This window comes from Notothenia coriiceps, unplaced genomic scaffold (genome assembly GCF_000735185.1).
Source record: "Notothenia coriiceps isolate Sejong01 unplaced genomic scaffold, NC01 NC01_scaffold00000286, whole genome shotgun sequence".
NCBI lineage: Eukaryota > Metazoa > Chordata > Actinopteri > Perciformes > Nototheniidae > Notothenia > Notothenia coriiceps.
Genome location: NW_011332987.1, coordinates 308,555 through 320,557, shown reverse-complemented (window position 1 = coordinate 320,557; position 12,003 = coordinate 308,555). Strand labels below are relative to the sequence as shown.

Sequence of the window (12,003 nt, the reverse complement as noted above, 5' to 3'; positions counted from 1 at the left end):
GGCATTTGACAGTCTTATTTTGGCTATTTTTACAACTAAATGTTATGAATACATTCATGTTATCCCCCAAACTCCAATAATTGTTTGTGAATTCATCGTTTTATATGCCTCCTTTTCTGTAGTAGGGCGGCAGTGGTTCAGTCTTTAGGAGATTGGACTTTGGACCGAAGGGTCGCCGGTTCACGTCCCAATTGGACCAAGAAATACAGAGTGTGGACTGGTACTGGAAAGGAGCCAGTTCACCTCCTGGGCCACTGTCGAAGTTCCCTTGAGCAAGGCACCTAACCCCCAACTGCTCACTGGCACCGGCTTGACTGGCTGCCTCCGCTCTGACCTCTCAACTGCATGTGCATGCAGCATGTGTGCATATAACTGTGTATTTGTATATGTATGTGCAGTGCATGTATGTGCATGTTGTAAAAAGTGTGTACTGTGTGTACTGTATTACCTGTATAAAAACACATGTGTGTGTATGACAGAGTGGAAACTGAATTTCCCCCTCCCCTCTTCTTCTTTTAGTCCTTAGGACATTGTAATGTTAAAGGTCCCATGCCATGGCCATTTCTACTGATCATAATTCCATTGTTGAGGTCTACTAGAATAGATTTATATTGTGCAATTTTCCAAAATCACATTGGTTTCTCATACAGCATCTCTGTATAGTATGTGTATTCACTCTGTCCTAAACGGCTTGTTGGGGCTCCTGCCCCCCCCCTCCCTGTGAGCCCAATGGCCGTCTGCGAGATACAGCGAAACTCAGCGCGAACACACACACACACACCCACACCCGCAGCCTGGCTGGGAGTTTGTGTGTGCTCACACACCGACTCACAGGGTGTTTCTTAATGTCGAGGACGCTTGCTTGGTGTGCAGCCTCGAAATTTCCCGCTACGAGGTACGCCGGCCTCAGTAGAATTCCAAGTATGCTGGACAGTCCTTCGGCGGCACTCGATGACGTAGTATGCTTGAAATAGTGGCTCTGGAGCAGCCTGCCTCGACATTGAGAAACAGCCTCGCCGCGTCCCGCCGTCTCAGGGAGGAGAAATCGGCAGAGCTGCAGCTGAGGAAAGATTGAGGGTGTTTCTCAATGTCGAGTACGCTTGCTTGGTAGCACATGTCTTCCGGGTCACTTGCTTCAGAAGCGAGGCAAGAATACTTCCTGGTATTCAGAAAACAAAGAGTTGAACAGGCTAGCAAGTGTGCAGGTGTGCGTCAAATGAGAGGCCCCGCCTTACATTTTCCGACACAGATTTGGGGAAATTGGTCCGTGCGCAAAGCATTGTGGGTTTTGAAGGACGCAAAGTCTACCCATGTGCAGCCTCGAAATTACCCCCAAACCAAGGACGCGGCCTCGGTGGAATTCCAAGTATGCTGGAGATTGTAATAGTCCTTCGGGTGTGCCTTGGCAGTCTCAGTCCTTGAAATATTGGCTTGGAAGCCAGTTTCCTCGCGATTGAGAAACGGCCCCTGAGTGTGTGTGTGTGAGGAAGTCCGTGGATTGGACTTAACTTAACGGCTCCGGGGATTGGTCTATTTGGACCAATGGGTCCATTTGGGTATGGGCGCGTCACTATACCCAGGAAGAAAACAATGGAAAAAGAGAAATCTCCAACGAGGTATTCTGGGGCAGCATAGACAGGTCTTTTCTGTGTTAGAGTTTTACTTGCTACAGGGTGTACTTTGAGGGTTTGTGACTTTGCAGACCGTTTACATGCATAAAAACCTTCATAAACATACAAGGGGACGGGTAATAACCGGAAAAGCATGACATGGGACCTTTAAATAGAGAAAACCACAGTTGCGAATAGTGACATTAATTAAGAGACAGGTGACTAGAGCAGAGCCCTCATTAAGGTAATTAGGAACACCTGTGCTTTTCCTGCTATGATAGCCTAAGTGACTGTCTTCTAAAGATTGAATTTCTAGGAGTCTTTTTATTCAGTTAATATTGTTGGCACGATACATTTCACAAATCTTACACTGAAAGGTTGCATGTAACTATTGCTACAGTCTATGTGTTGTGATTCATATACGCAATGCTAATTTCATTTAAATAGGATTTAACTAAATGTCCTGTCATTAGCTGTATATTTGTGAATTATTGTCTTTAGAATGGCCCCCGTGTTATAAACCTTTCAGAGGGTCAGTAAGGATGACAAAACTTTGTCAATAAGGATGACAAAACTCCTAGTCAAGATATCGAACCTTTATTTATGGGTCCAACCCCTTTGAAATAACTGTAACATTTTTGGTATATTTACAATCAAAGTAAGAACACAAAAAGTAAATTGGAATGTCAATAAATAAAAAAGAAAATGTCTTGAAAACTCAAGTTACAAAACGTGACAACTTAAAAAATAAAGTCCTATGAGGAATGGATCTGAATCTGGTCATATCTAGGGGAGAACTGTGTGAAAAAGGTGTTGAGGGGAGAGCAATCCCAGGCTCATTTACAACATTAAACTTTACATGTTACATAACACTACTTCTGAGAGCCAAGAGGCCACAGAAACAGGCCTAGTCCACCTCCTCCATCCTGGATGTGTCATCATCGTCCCCTTCAAGACGGGGCATGTCCTCAGTGAGCGCAGAGATGACTTCATCTGGTGTCATATCATCTTCATCAATACCTAAAACAAGAAAAAGAAAAACATGATTAGTCAAAGAAGACATGTAGTTGTTTATATAATGTCCGTAAGTACAGATACTCACCGAGACCGAGCTTGATCATTCTGTAGATGCGATTGGAGTGGGTCTGGGGATCCTCCAAGGTGAATCCAGAAGAGAGCAGTGCCGTTTCAAAGAGCAGGATGACCAGATCCTTCACAGACTTGTCATTCTTATCAACCTCTGCCTTCTGCCTCAGGGTTTCCACAATGGGGTGGTCAGGGTTGATCTCGAGGTGTTTTTTAGCAGCCATGTAGCCCATGGTGGAGTTGTCCCTGAGAGCCTGGGCCTTCATGATCCTCTCCATGTTAGCTGTCCAGCCGTAGGTGCTTGTGACGATGCAGCAGGGGGAAGACACCAGGCGGTTGGACACCGTTACCTGCAGATGTCAACAAAAATGTACACCAGTTAGTTTCTGCCTTAATTGCACAACAGTGGTCAATAAAACATATTATACAACCCCTAATGATTTGTTTTGAGGTAGTTTCGTTTATAAATCCTCTCACCTTCTCCACTTTCTTCTCCAAGATATCCTTCATTATCTTGCACAAACTCTCATACTGAGCATTCTTCTCCTCCTGCTTCTTCTTCTCCTCGTCATCTTCTGGCAGCTCCAGGCCTTCCTTGGTCACTGAAACCAGGTTCTTGCCATCAAACTCCTTCAGCTGCTGGACACAGTACTCATCGATGGGCTCGATCATGTAAATAACTTCAAGGCCGGCTTTGCGGAGGCGCTCCACAAAGGCAGAGTTGGCCACCTGGTCTTTGGTCTCACCTGAAAAACAAAACACATTTATATTTTAACACATTAACTAACTCAGTTCACCCGTTTCAAAACTATTTTGAATCTAAATGTACAGTATAAGGATGAGAAGTGTCCTCACCAGTAATGTAGTAGATGTGTTTCTGGTTTTCCTTCATACGTGTGACATAGTCCTTCAGGGACACCAGCTCATCTCCAGAAGCTGATGTGTAGTATCGCAGCAGCTCAGACAGCCTCTTTTTGTTCTGAGAATCCTCATGGATGCCAAGCTGAAATACAAATAAAACTTAGTGTCAGTAATATGCATTTGAAAGCAACGTTGTATACGTAGATCCATTAATTAATTAAATATGTTACATTCTGGTTAAAAAAAATTACATAACTATTTCAGTATCAAAGAGTAGATACACTGATATTTGTCTCCAAGAACTAACCATTAATAAAGTGTAAGTAATGTCATTAAGGAGCACCAAACAAGACTTAAAGCAGCTTTTCATTAGGGCAATATGGCCAAAGGATCAGACAGATGGCTAACACATTAAAAGGTCTGAAGTGCAAACTGGAATATTTCTCTGCAATTCAATAGGTTTTTGTCAAGCTTTGCACTCTACAAACACACTATCCTGTTAAAATTCAGATTACATTTTGCAGGACTTGTGTGGACATTAACAAAGTATCAAACCAAGGCACAAGGGTTTAACACAAGGTGGCTGCCAACAGTTTAGATGTGACGAGATTAGGAACCCTTAACGGCTTGGACGGTGCAAGGTGAGAACACTAACCTTGATGTTCTTGGAGAACTGATCGTAGTACTTTTTGTAGTTTTCCTTGTCCTCTGCGAGTTCAGTGAAGAGTTCCATGCACTTTTTCACCAGGTTTTTGCGGATCACTTTCAGGATCTTGCTCTGCTGCAGCATCTCTCTGGAAATGTTCAGGGGAAGGTCCTCAGAGTCCACTACACCCCTGATGAAATCTGATAGGATGGATAAAGACAACCTGATCAGCCATACAGTCAAATGTCTATTTCTTATTTTAATTATATAAGCTGATTATGTGATTTATGAAGAGTATACGCAAGGCCTGTCACGATAATTAATTTTGTTGGACGATACATTTTCCCGGAAATTGTTGCGATAAACGATAATATTGTCAGCACCGTTGTAAGACCATCTTAGACCACTGACATAATGATAATATATAATAATAATTCAAATACATCCTTTGAAACAGAACTTTTATTGAACATTTAACATTGCGAAGGAAATGTGAAATAATATTCAAATACATAAATTATATAAATAAACAAATGAATTAAATTATAAAAAATTAATTAAATCACACACAACCGAAACAATAAACTAAATAGACTCGGGCTGGAAAGCAGAGCTCTCTCTCTCTCATTATATATATATAAATTAATGCTGTCAAAATTATCGCGTTAATGGCGGTAATTAATTATTTGAATTAATTACATTTAACTTCAGGTTCCCCTCGAGTAAGTCACACGTTGTCTCCAGCTTGTCTCTATATTATTCATTTGGCTGCTACACTGCTGCACGCGGAGTGTCCTGACCTGGCTGTGTGTGAGCCCCGCCCCTCACGGCATGCCTGGCCGGCAGCCACAGCGCGCCTGGCTAAAATGCTGGTCACATCCTTATGTAAACAAACACGCATGTAAACGGCAATTTATCGAGGTCATTTTTATTTATAGTACGATAAGTCAATTACCTAGTATATACGCTAGTATTTTGTGGCTTGAGTTAATACTCACTGAGGTACTCGGGGATGAGCTCCTCGCAGTTGTCCATGATAAAGACCCTGCGCACGTACAGCTTGATGTTGTTCTTCTTCTTCTTGTTCTCAAAGAGGTCGAAGGGAGCGCGGCGAGGAACAAAGAGCAGAGCACGGAATTCCAGCTGACCCTCTACGGAAAAGTGCTGTGAGAAAGACGATCCATTAGGTCAGTATTCAAGTTAAATCTCACTACTTTTATTACATATGGATAAAGAATCATTTAGGTGCCCTACTTTGACAGCAAGGTGGTCTTCCCAGTCGTTGGTGAGACTCTTGTAGAACTCTCCGTACTCCTCATTAGTGATGTCGTCAGGGTTACGCGTCCACAGGGGTTTAGTCTTGTTCAGCTCCTCCTGGTCAATGTACTTCTCCTTGATCTTCTTCTTCTTCTTCTTCTTGTCTGAACACTTGTCGTGGTCGTGCTCCTCATCAGACCCGACGTCCTCAATCTCAGGTTTTTCCTCGTCCTTGTCCTCTTCTTCATCCTTGTCTTTTTCCTTTTCCTCTTCCTCCTCCGCCTCGTCGTCACTCACCTCCTTGTCACGCTCTTTCTCCACCTAAATGAATATAGAACTCAGTCAATGGCTATCAGGCTAATTAATGTGATTTATTTCCTTAAACAACTTAAATGAGGACTTACAAAGAGTGTGATCGGATAGCCAATGAACTGCGAGTGTTTTTTCACAATCTCCTTGACTCGTTTCTCATCTATGTATTCGATCTGGTCTTCCTTCAAGTGTAGGATCACCCTAGTGCCACGCCCAATGGGCTCAGCTACATAGAAAAAAAACACGGGTCAATGCACGTTACATGTAACCTCCTGTAGGTACCCCTTTATCGATAGATAGAAATCAATTGTTATTAGCAATAAAGTAAGGGCCTTTATAATACTTACAATTGTCCACTTTGATTGTGAATGAGCCTCCAGCAGAGGATTCCCAAATGTATTGTTCGTCATCGTTGTGCTTGGTAATGACTGTCACCCTCTCAGCCACTAGGTATGATGAGTAGAAACCCACTCCAAACTGACCGATCATGGAGATGTCGGCTCCAGCTTGCAGAGCCTCCATGAAAGCCTTGGTACCAGACTTGGCGATTGTGCCCAGGTTGTTGATCAGGTCAGCCTTGGTCATGCCGATACCAGTGTCAATCAAGGTAAGTGTGCGTCCCTCTTTGTTGGGAATGACTTCGATTTTTAGGTCCTTGCCACTATCAAGTTTAGTGGGGTCAGTCAGACTCTCATAGCGGATTTTGTCCAGGGCCTGGGGGAAAGACAAAAAGCTATAAGTGTGGATAGAAATTTCAATAATTTTCTATTATTCAGAGATTTGTGAAACAAACTCAAACTTATTAGACACAACATGAGATTAAAAGGAAACACCTTCAGCCTAATACTATGACAAACTTACATCTGAGGAGTTTGAGATAAGCTCCCTAAGGAAGATCTCTTTGTTGGAGTAGAAAGTGTTGATGATCAAGGACATCAACTGAGCAATCTCAGCCTGGAATGCAAACGTCTCAACCTCCTCCTCCATTGGTTGATCGTGTGATTCAGACATCTAAGCAGAGGGAACAAATGACTATTTTTAGAACATGCATATATCATGGATCACAAATGAACACACAAAATAAATGCTCTGTATGATCCGCTGGCATCGTTTGTGTCCCTAAAGCAAGGCCTACATAATTATTTAAATTTGAAAAATGAATGCATTGCCCATTGAGGAGATGTTTGACAATTATTTATGACTCTTTCTTATACTTTCTTTTGCATTTTTACAGGCAGGTTAGCCCTCTGTGTGCTCGCAACATTTTCATTGGTCTGTAGATTGTCTGCAGCTCTGTGAGTCACTACACTGTCACACTAATCACCCTGCGGTAATGTGCAAATCATTTAAGTTACACCGTACAATAAAAAAAAAAATCAACGCCACAAAGAATCTTACTCATTACCAGTGTTGGGACTAACGCGTTACAAAGTAACTGTAATACCGTTATTTTTGGCAGTAACTAGTACTCTAACGCATTATTTTTTAAATTCAGTAACTCAGTTACCGTTACTACATGGTGCGTTACTCCGTTTTTTTTTTTATATATATTCTCGGCTCCCAGACATTGGTGAGCGGCGCCAACAGCGAGGCGAACAGAGATGAGAACTGTACTTAAGTACAGTACTTGAGTAAATGTAGGCTACTTAGCCTACTTCCTGTGTCACATGCGGAGACGCGCTGTGGGCGTGTTTGTGTTTACTAACAAGACTATCATGGCGGCGGCGGAGCTCAAGTCGAGTTTCTCCGCCTGGAGATATTCTCACTATTTCACTTTTGTCGAGCACAAAGAAAAGAACGTTTTAGTTAAATGTAAGTTGTGTCTTGGCGGGTCAATGATCCTATCTACTGCCCAAAACAGCAATTCAAATCTGTTGAAAAATCTGCAGAAACAACATGCTGGGACGAAGCTAGTAGCTAAGACCACAGACCCAGGCCCTTTCTCATTTCGTCAAATCCCCCTCCTCGACTCCTCGGTCCTCCGGTAGTGACCCGGAAATGAATTTCAGCGCACCATGTTGAAGGACATCTAAATTTCTCTAAATGCACTTCGAGGACCGAGGATCGAGCGTCGAGGAGGCTCTCTGGAGGAGCTATAACCGAGGATACACTGATGGGTCCTCCACGGCTCCTTCGTGGATATATTTCCGGGAAAAGAGATGTTTCAAAGAGTCGTGAGGCACGGCCGGACTTATCTCAGCCAATGACAGCTCTGCATGCATCCCCTGGATATTATTTTATTAACTGCTTTCATCGCAATGCCATGTTTACAGTGAGAACAGCTGTGAGGTCCGTGCAGAAAGCAGAGCAGTGTGTAAAATATATATCAGTCAGTATAACAGGCCTACTCTCTTTATTTGCTTTAATAAAATACACAACGGCTGTAGCCTGTTTTAGGAGCTGTAGGTGTGTGTGGTACAGTGTGTGCGTAGATGCAGCGGACAGACAGGTCTCAGTTGGTTTGGTGTCCTCTGCTTACTTTTAATACTTGTAAATAAAACTTTTGGCCCGTAATTTATTTCCCTCATTGTAGTGACCAGAGAGGGGAGAGGGGATATATCCAATCTCTGATTGTGTTACGGTATTATGAGAGTGCTGTTTGATTCTGAAATTGTATATATTTATATACGTGTGTGTGTGTGTCCACATCTGTAGCCTGTTATTGTCTCATTATACCACACTGTGAATGAATCAAAGTAAATATATAACTCATCATGAACACATCTGTCCATCAGACAGAGTGCTGCTGTGCCTCCTGTCATCATTAATGGACGTCTCTTTAAGATGACCGCTCAGAGGAGAGGAGTTCTCATTTCTCTAACCGCCTGCTGCTTCCCCTCCTCTCTCCTCGGTTCCCCTCCTCGGCTCCTCCGCTCGCATCTCCTGTGGGCGGGACTAAGTCTCAAGGATAGGAGTCAAGGGGGGAGTTAGAGAAATGAGAAAGGGCCCAAGACTCATCCGACGCCACTCCACCTAAGCAACAGCGGCTGGATTTTAACCGAGGGACTGCTAGCCAGGGCAAAGTTGATAAAGCCATTGCACGGTATGTTGTAGAACACATGCAGGCTTTTTCTACTATTTGTATTATTCTCCAATGCAATAACAGTAATGAAATGAAGGCTATAAGGGCATTAATGGGAGCCCTTTTTTTAAGTAACTAATGCGTTACTGTTCACAGTAATGCATTACTTTTTGGGGTAAGTAATCAGTAGTAACTGAGTTACTTTTGAAATGAAGTAACTAGTAATGGTAACTAGTTACTGTTTTTCAGTAACTAGCACAACACTGCTCATTACAGAGGTAAATCAATACCTCTGACACAAATATCAGCATTTCTTACATGGTTGCTAAGTTAATGATTATCCATTAACATTGTCAACCACAAGTCATAGGCAGTAACAAAATCCAGTCCAAATAATAAGTTCAGTTAACATCAGTAATGAGAAGTAACATGAGAAATGCAACAGTAATGCATCACTTGTGCAGGGGGGTGGGGACAGGTGGTGTGACAGACTGTCCAGCTATGCTCAGCTCCACCTGCCTATAATCCATCTTTGGCAGGTGACACTAATTCCACCCGCTTCCATCTATACACAAGTTGCATAATATGCATTTCATTTCCTGCAAATTCAATAAACAAGAAATATTGAGCGTGTAGAAAGTGAATTGTACTCAGCAGATTTTATGAATTCCAAACTGTCATTTACATGCCCCCCCCCCACCCCTAGGATACATGACTATTATAGTGCTACTCTCATATCATTTTAATTGTGTCATTTATTACTCTCTTTTAATCCCTCAAATGCACAAACAGACACACTGTTTTTTTTGTCTCCATGTATATTTTGTAATTTGTTATTTACTTGTAAATGCTTCTTATTGTCTTCTGAGTATATGTGACACTGTACTTGTCTTGTAACTCCTATATCACTAAATAAAAAATAAAATAAAATAATCCAAACTGTCAAGATATTTAATTAATTTGTTTCCACAGCTGCATAAAACAAAATAACGTTTTAACTTTTCAACCACACATGTTATTAGATAGCAACAGTGCAATTAAGCTTTCATGTTTAAATGGATACAATGAGTTGTTGGTTTAGCAGAGGAGCACGTGGCTATGGATTACTTTTAAGCAGCAGTTAAAATGGCTCCCCCTTCCGGTTCCCCAGGTGAGTTGCAAGTTTCTAGAAGGTACCAAAAGGCGAGCAGAACTCTAGCAGTTTCCATAAGAATCGAAAGCTCCTCCTCATGGCCATCTGATGAGGATCTGTAAATGGTCGCCTTTTATTCACTTTGTTTGAACTGAGGAATGAAAGACTCTCTGCTCAGGAAATGTGGTCTTGGTTATCAATTTTGTGCCACTTAACATAATTCCTGCATGAAGTGCACCTCTTTTGCATAATGTGACTGGTAATTTCAGGCAGGAAGGATAGTTACCAAATCATATTGGAAAAAGTTTGGACGTGTGCAAAAAAACGCTGACATGTAGGAGCAATGATAACCGTTACAAATCTTGATTTGTAAACGTACATTGAGATAACCAGCCTCTGGTTGCAACAGTATTGTTATGAGCCGTTAATAAAAGGATGCACATTAACTAGATTTAGTTGCATCACCATTGAAATCCAGGCATGTCAGAATATTATTACATAGTCATTTATAAAATACCAGTATTGATGGACAACGGTTAAGCTTTACCTATATCATAACTAAACTGATATTGGCTTACATTAACCATGAATGTCAAAGTGTTATATTACAATTAGGCATCTCGTTATTATTTTTATAATAGTAAAGAAATATTTCAATAATTTACCTTGGTCCTGTATCGAAGACTCCCGTGTGAAATGTGTGGACTTAAGTTAAGATGTGGACTGCTGACAGGTCCCCCTTGCAGCTTTTATATCCCCTTCGAGAAATCCTCCCAACCTGAGCGTCCAGAACCATCTGGAATCTTCCTCTCTACAGCTCTGTGTTGGCAGCTGATAGGCTATGTGTGCTGTCAATCATGATGTGTGTACTCGCCTCTGTCCATTTATGGCTTGAGGAGGCTGGACTAAAGGAGGGGATTTGACGAAGGCGTGCGGGGGCAGAATAACTACAATGAACCATGCAGTGGCAGTGCTTAGGGGAGAAGGGGGTACATTGAACCACCCCCTGTAACCAGGCAACGCCTTATAGTTGTAATCACGTGACCAGTAATTATGCCAGTTCATCTTGCCAGTTCCACCCATTTCTCATTGCCTGTGAAAGAGAGAAGGCTTGTTTGAGACAAGCGAGACCTGCGCAGACCTGCGCAATTTCGATCAACGTCTGGCTCGTGCGTTGCATGATGGTTAGTCATTTTGTCCGACTTGCTCTGGAGGCTCGCTCACATGAGACGTTGAAATCTCGCGCGACAAAGACGCCCGCAGCCGAGAGCGAGGCGCGGCGAGGCGGCGCAGTTCCTCTCCACGGGCTGCGGAAGCGAAATGCTTTATGGGAAACGACTCGCTGGTATCTCGAGCTGAGCGCTCATTGGTGGTTTTTACCCCGTGCTGCTGATGAAACTCTCCAATTGGCTCGGCAAAAGTTTGTTGTGGTTTGGTGTCAGTTTTACATCGCCACTTCCATTCTCATTTTTCATCATTGTTCCACAATGTTTATCATCATGAAATTAATATCTATATATGTTATACTATACTTGCACTGCTTACCGTTTTTATACTTTATATATCTTAGCATATCCATACACACTGCTCATACTGCTCACAGGCTGCTGTGTGTATCTAGTGTATTCATACACACTGTTCATACTGCTCTCAGGCTGCTGTGTGTATCTAGTGTATTCATATTGTACACATACTTATGTGATCTATGTGTGTCGTCGACACTCGTCATTTGTCACATACTTATGTAGATATATGTGTCGTCGGAACTCGTCATACTTGTCACACATAACCTTATGGTATCCAGTGTGTCTCGGCCTCGTCATACTTGTGACATTACTATGTAATCCTATTGTGTGCGTCGACACTCCGCTACTTGTCAAACATACTTATGTGTCTAATGGGCGTCGGACTCTCGTCAATACTTCTCACACATACATTATGTGATCTATATGTGTCGTCGGAACTCGTCATACTTCTTTCACACATACTTATGTGATTATGTGTGTCCGTCCGGACCTCGTATACTTGCGTCACACATATTAATGTGATACTCATATGTGTCGTCGGACTTCGTCAT

At 42.3% G+C, this 12,003-nt stretch overlaps 1 protein-coding gene across 1 annotated transcript; it reads right to left on the bottom strand.

The window, feature by feature from the left end:
- Window positions 1-2,191: 2,191 nt before the first annotated feature.
- Window positions 2,192-10,716, bottom strand: hsp90aa1.2 (heat shock protein 90, alpha (cytosolic), class A member 1, tandem duplicate 2). The gene is made up of 11 exons (XM_010790680.1): window positions 10,592-10,716; window positions 6,634-6,783; window positions 6,120-6,486; window positions 5,865-5,998; window positions 5,458-5,781; window positions 5,202-5,367; window positions 4,213-4,403; window positions 3,552-3,699; window positions 3,174-3,442; window positions 2,713-3,046; window positions 2,192-2,630 (listed from the first exon to the last, which is right to left on the bottom strand). The coding sequence occupies exons 2-11, from the start codon at window positions 6,781-6,783 to the stop codon at window positions 2,518-2,520; spliced, it is 2,196 nt and encodes a 731-aa protein (XP_010788982.1). The 5' UTR covers window positions 10,592-10,716; the 3' UTR covers window positions 2,192-2,517.
- Between the last annotated feature and the right edge of the window lie 1,287 nt (window positions 10,717-12,003).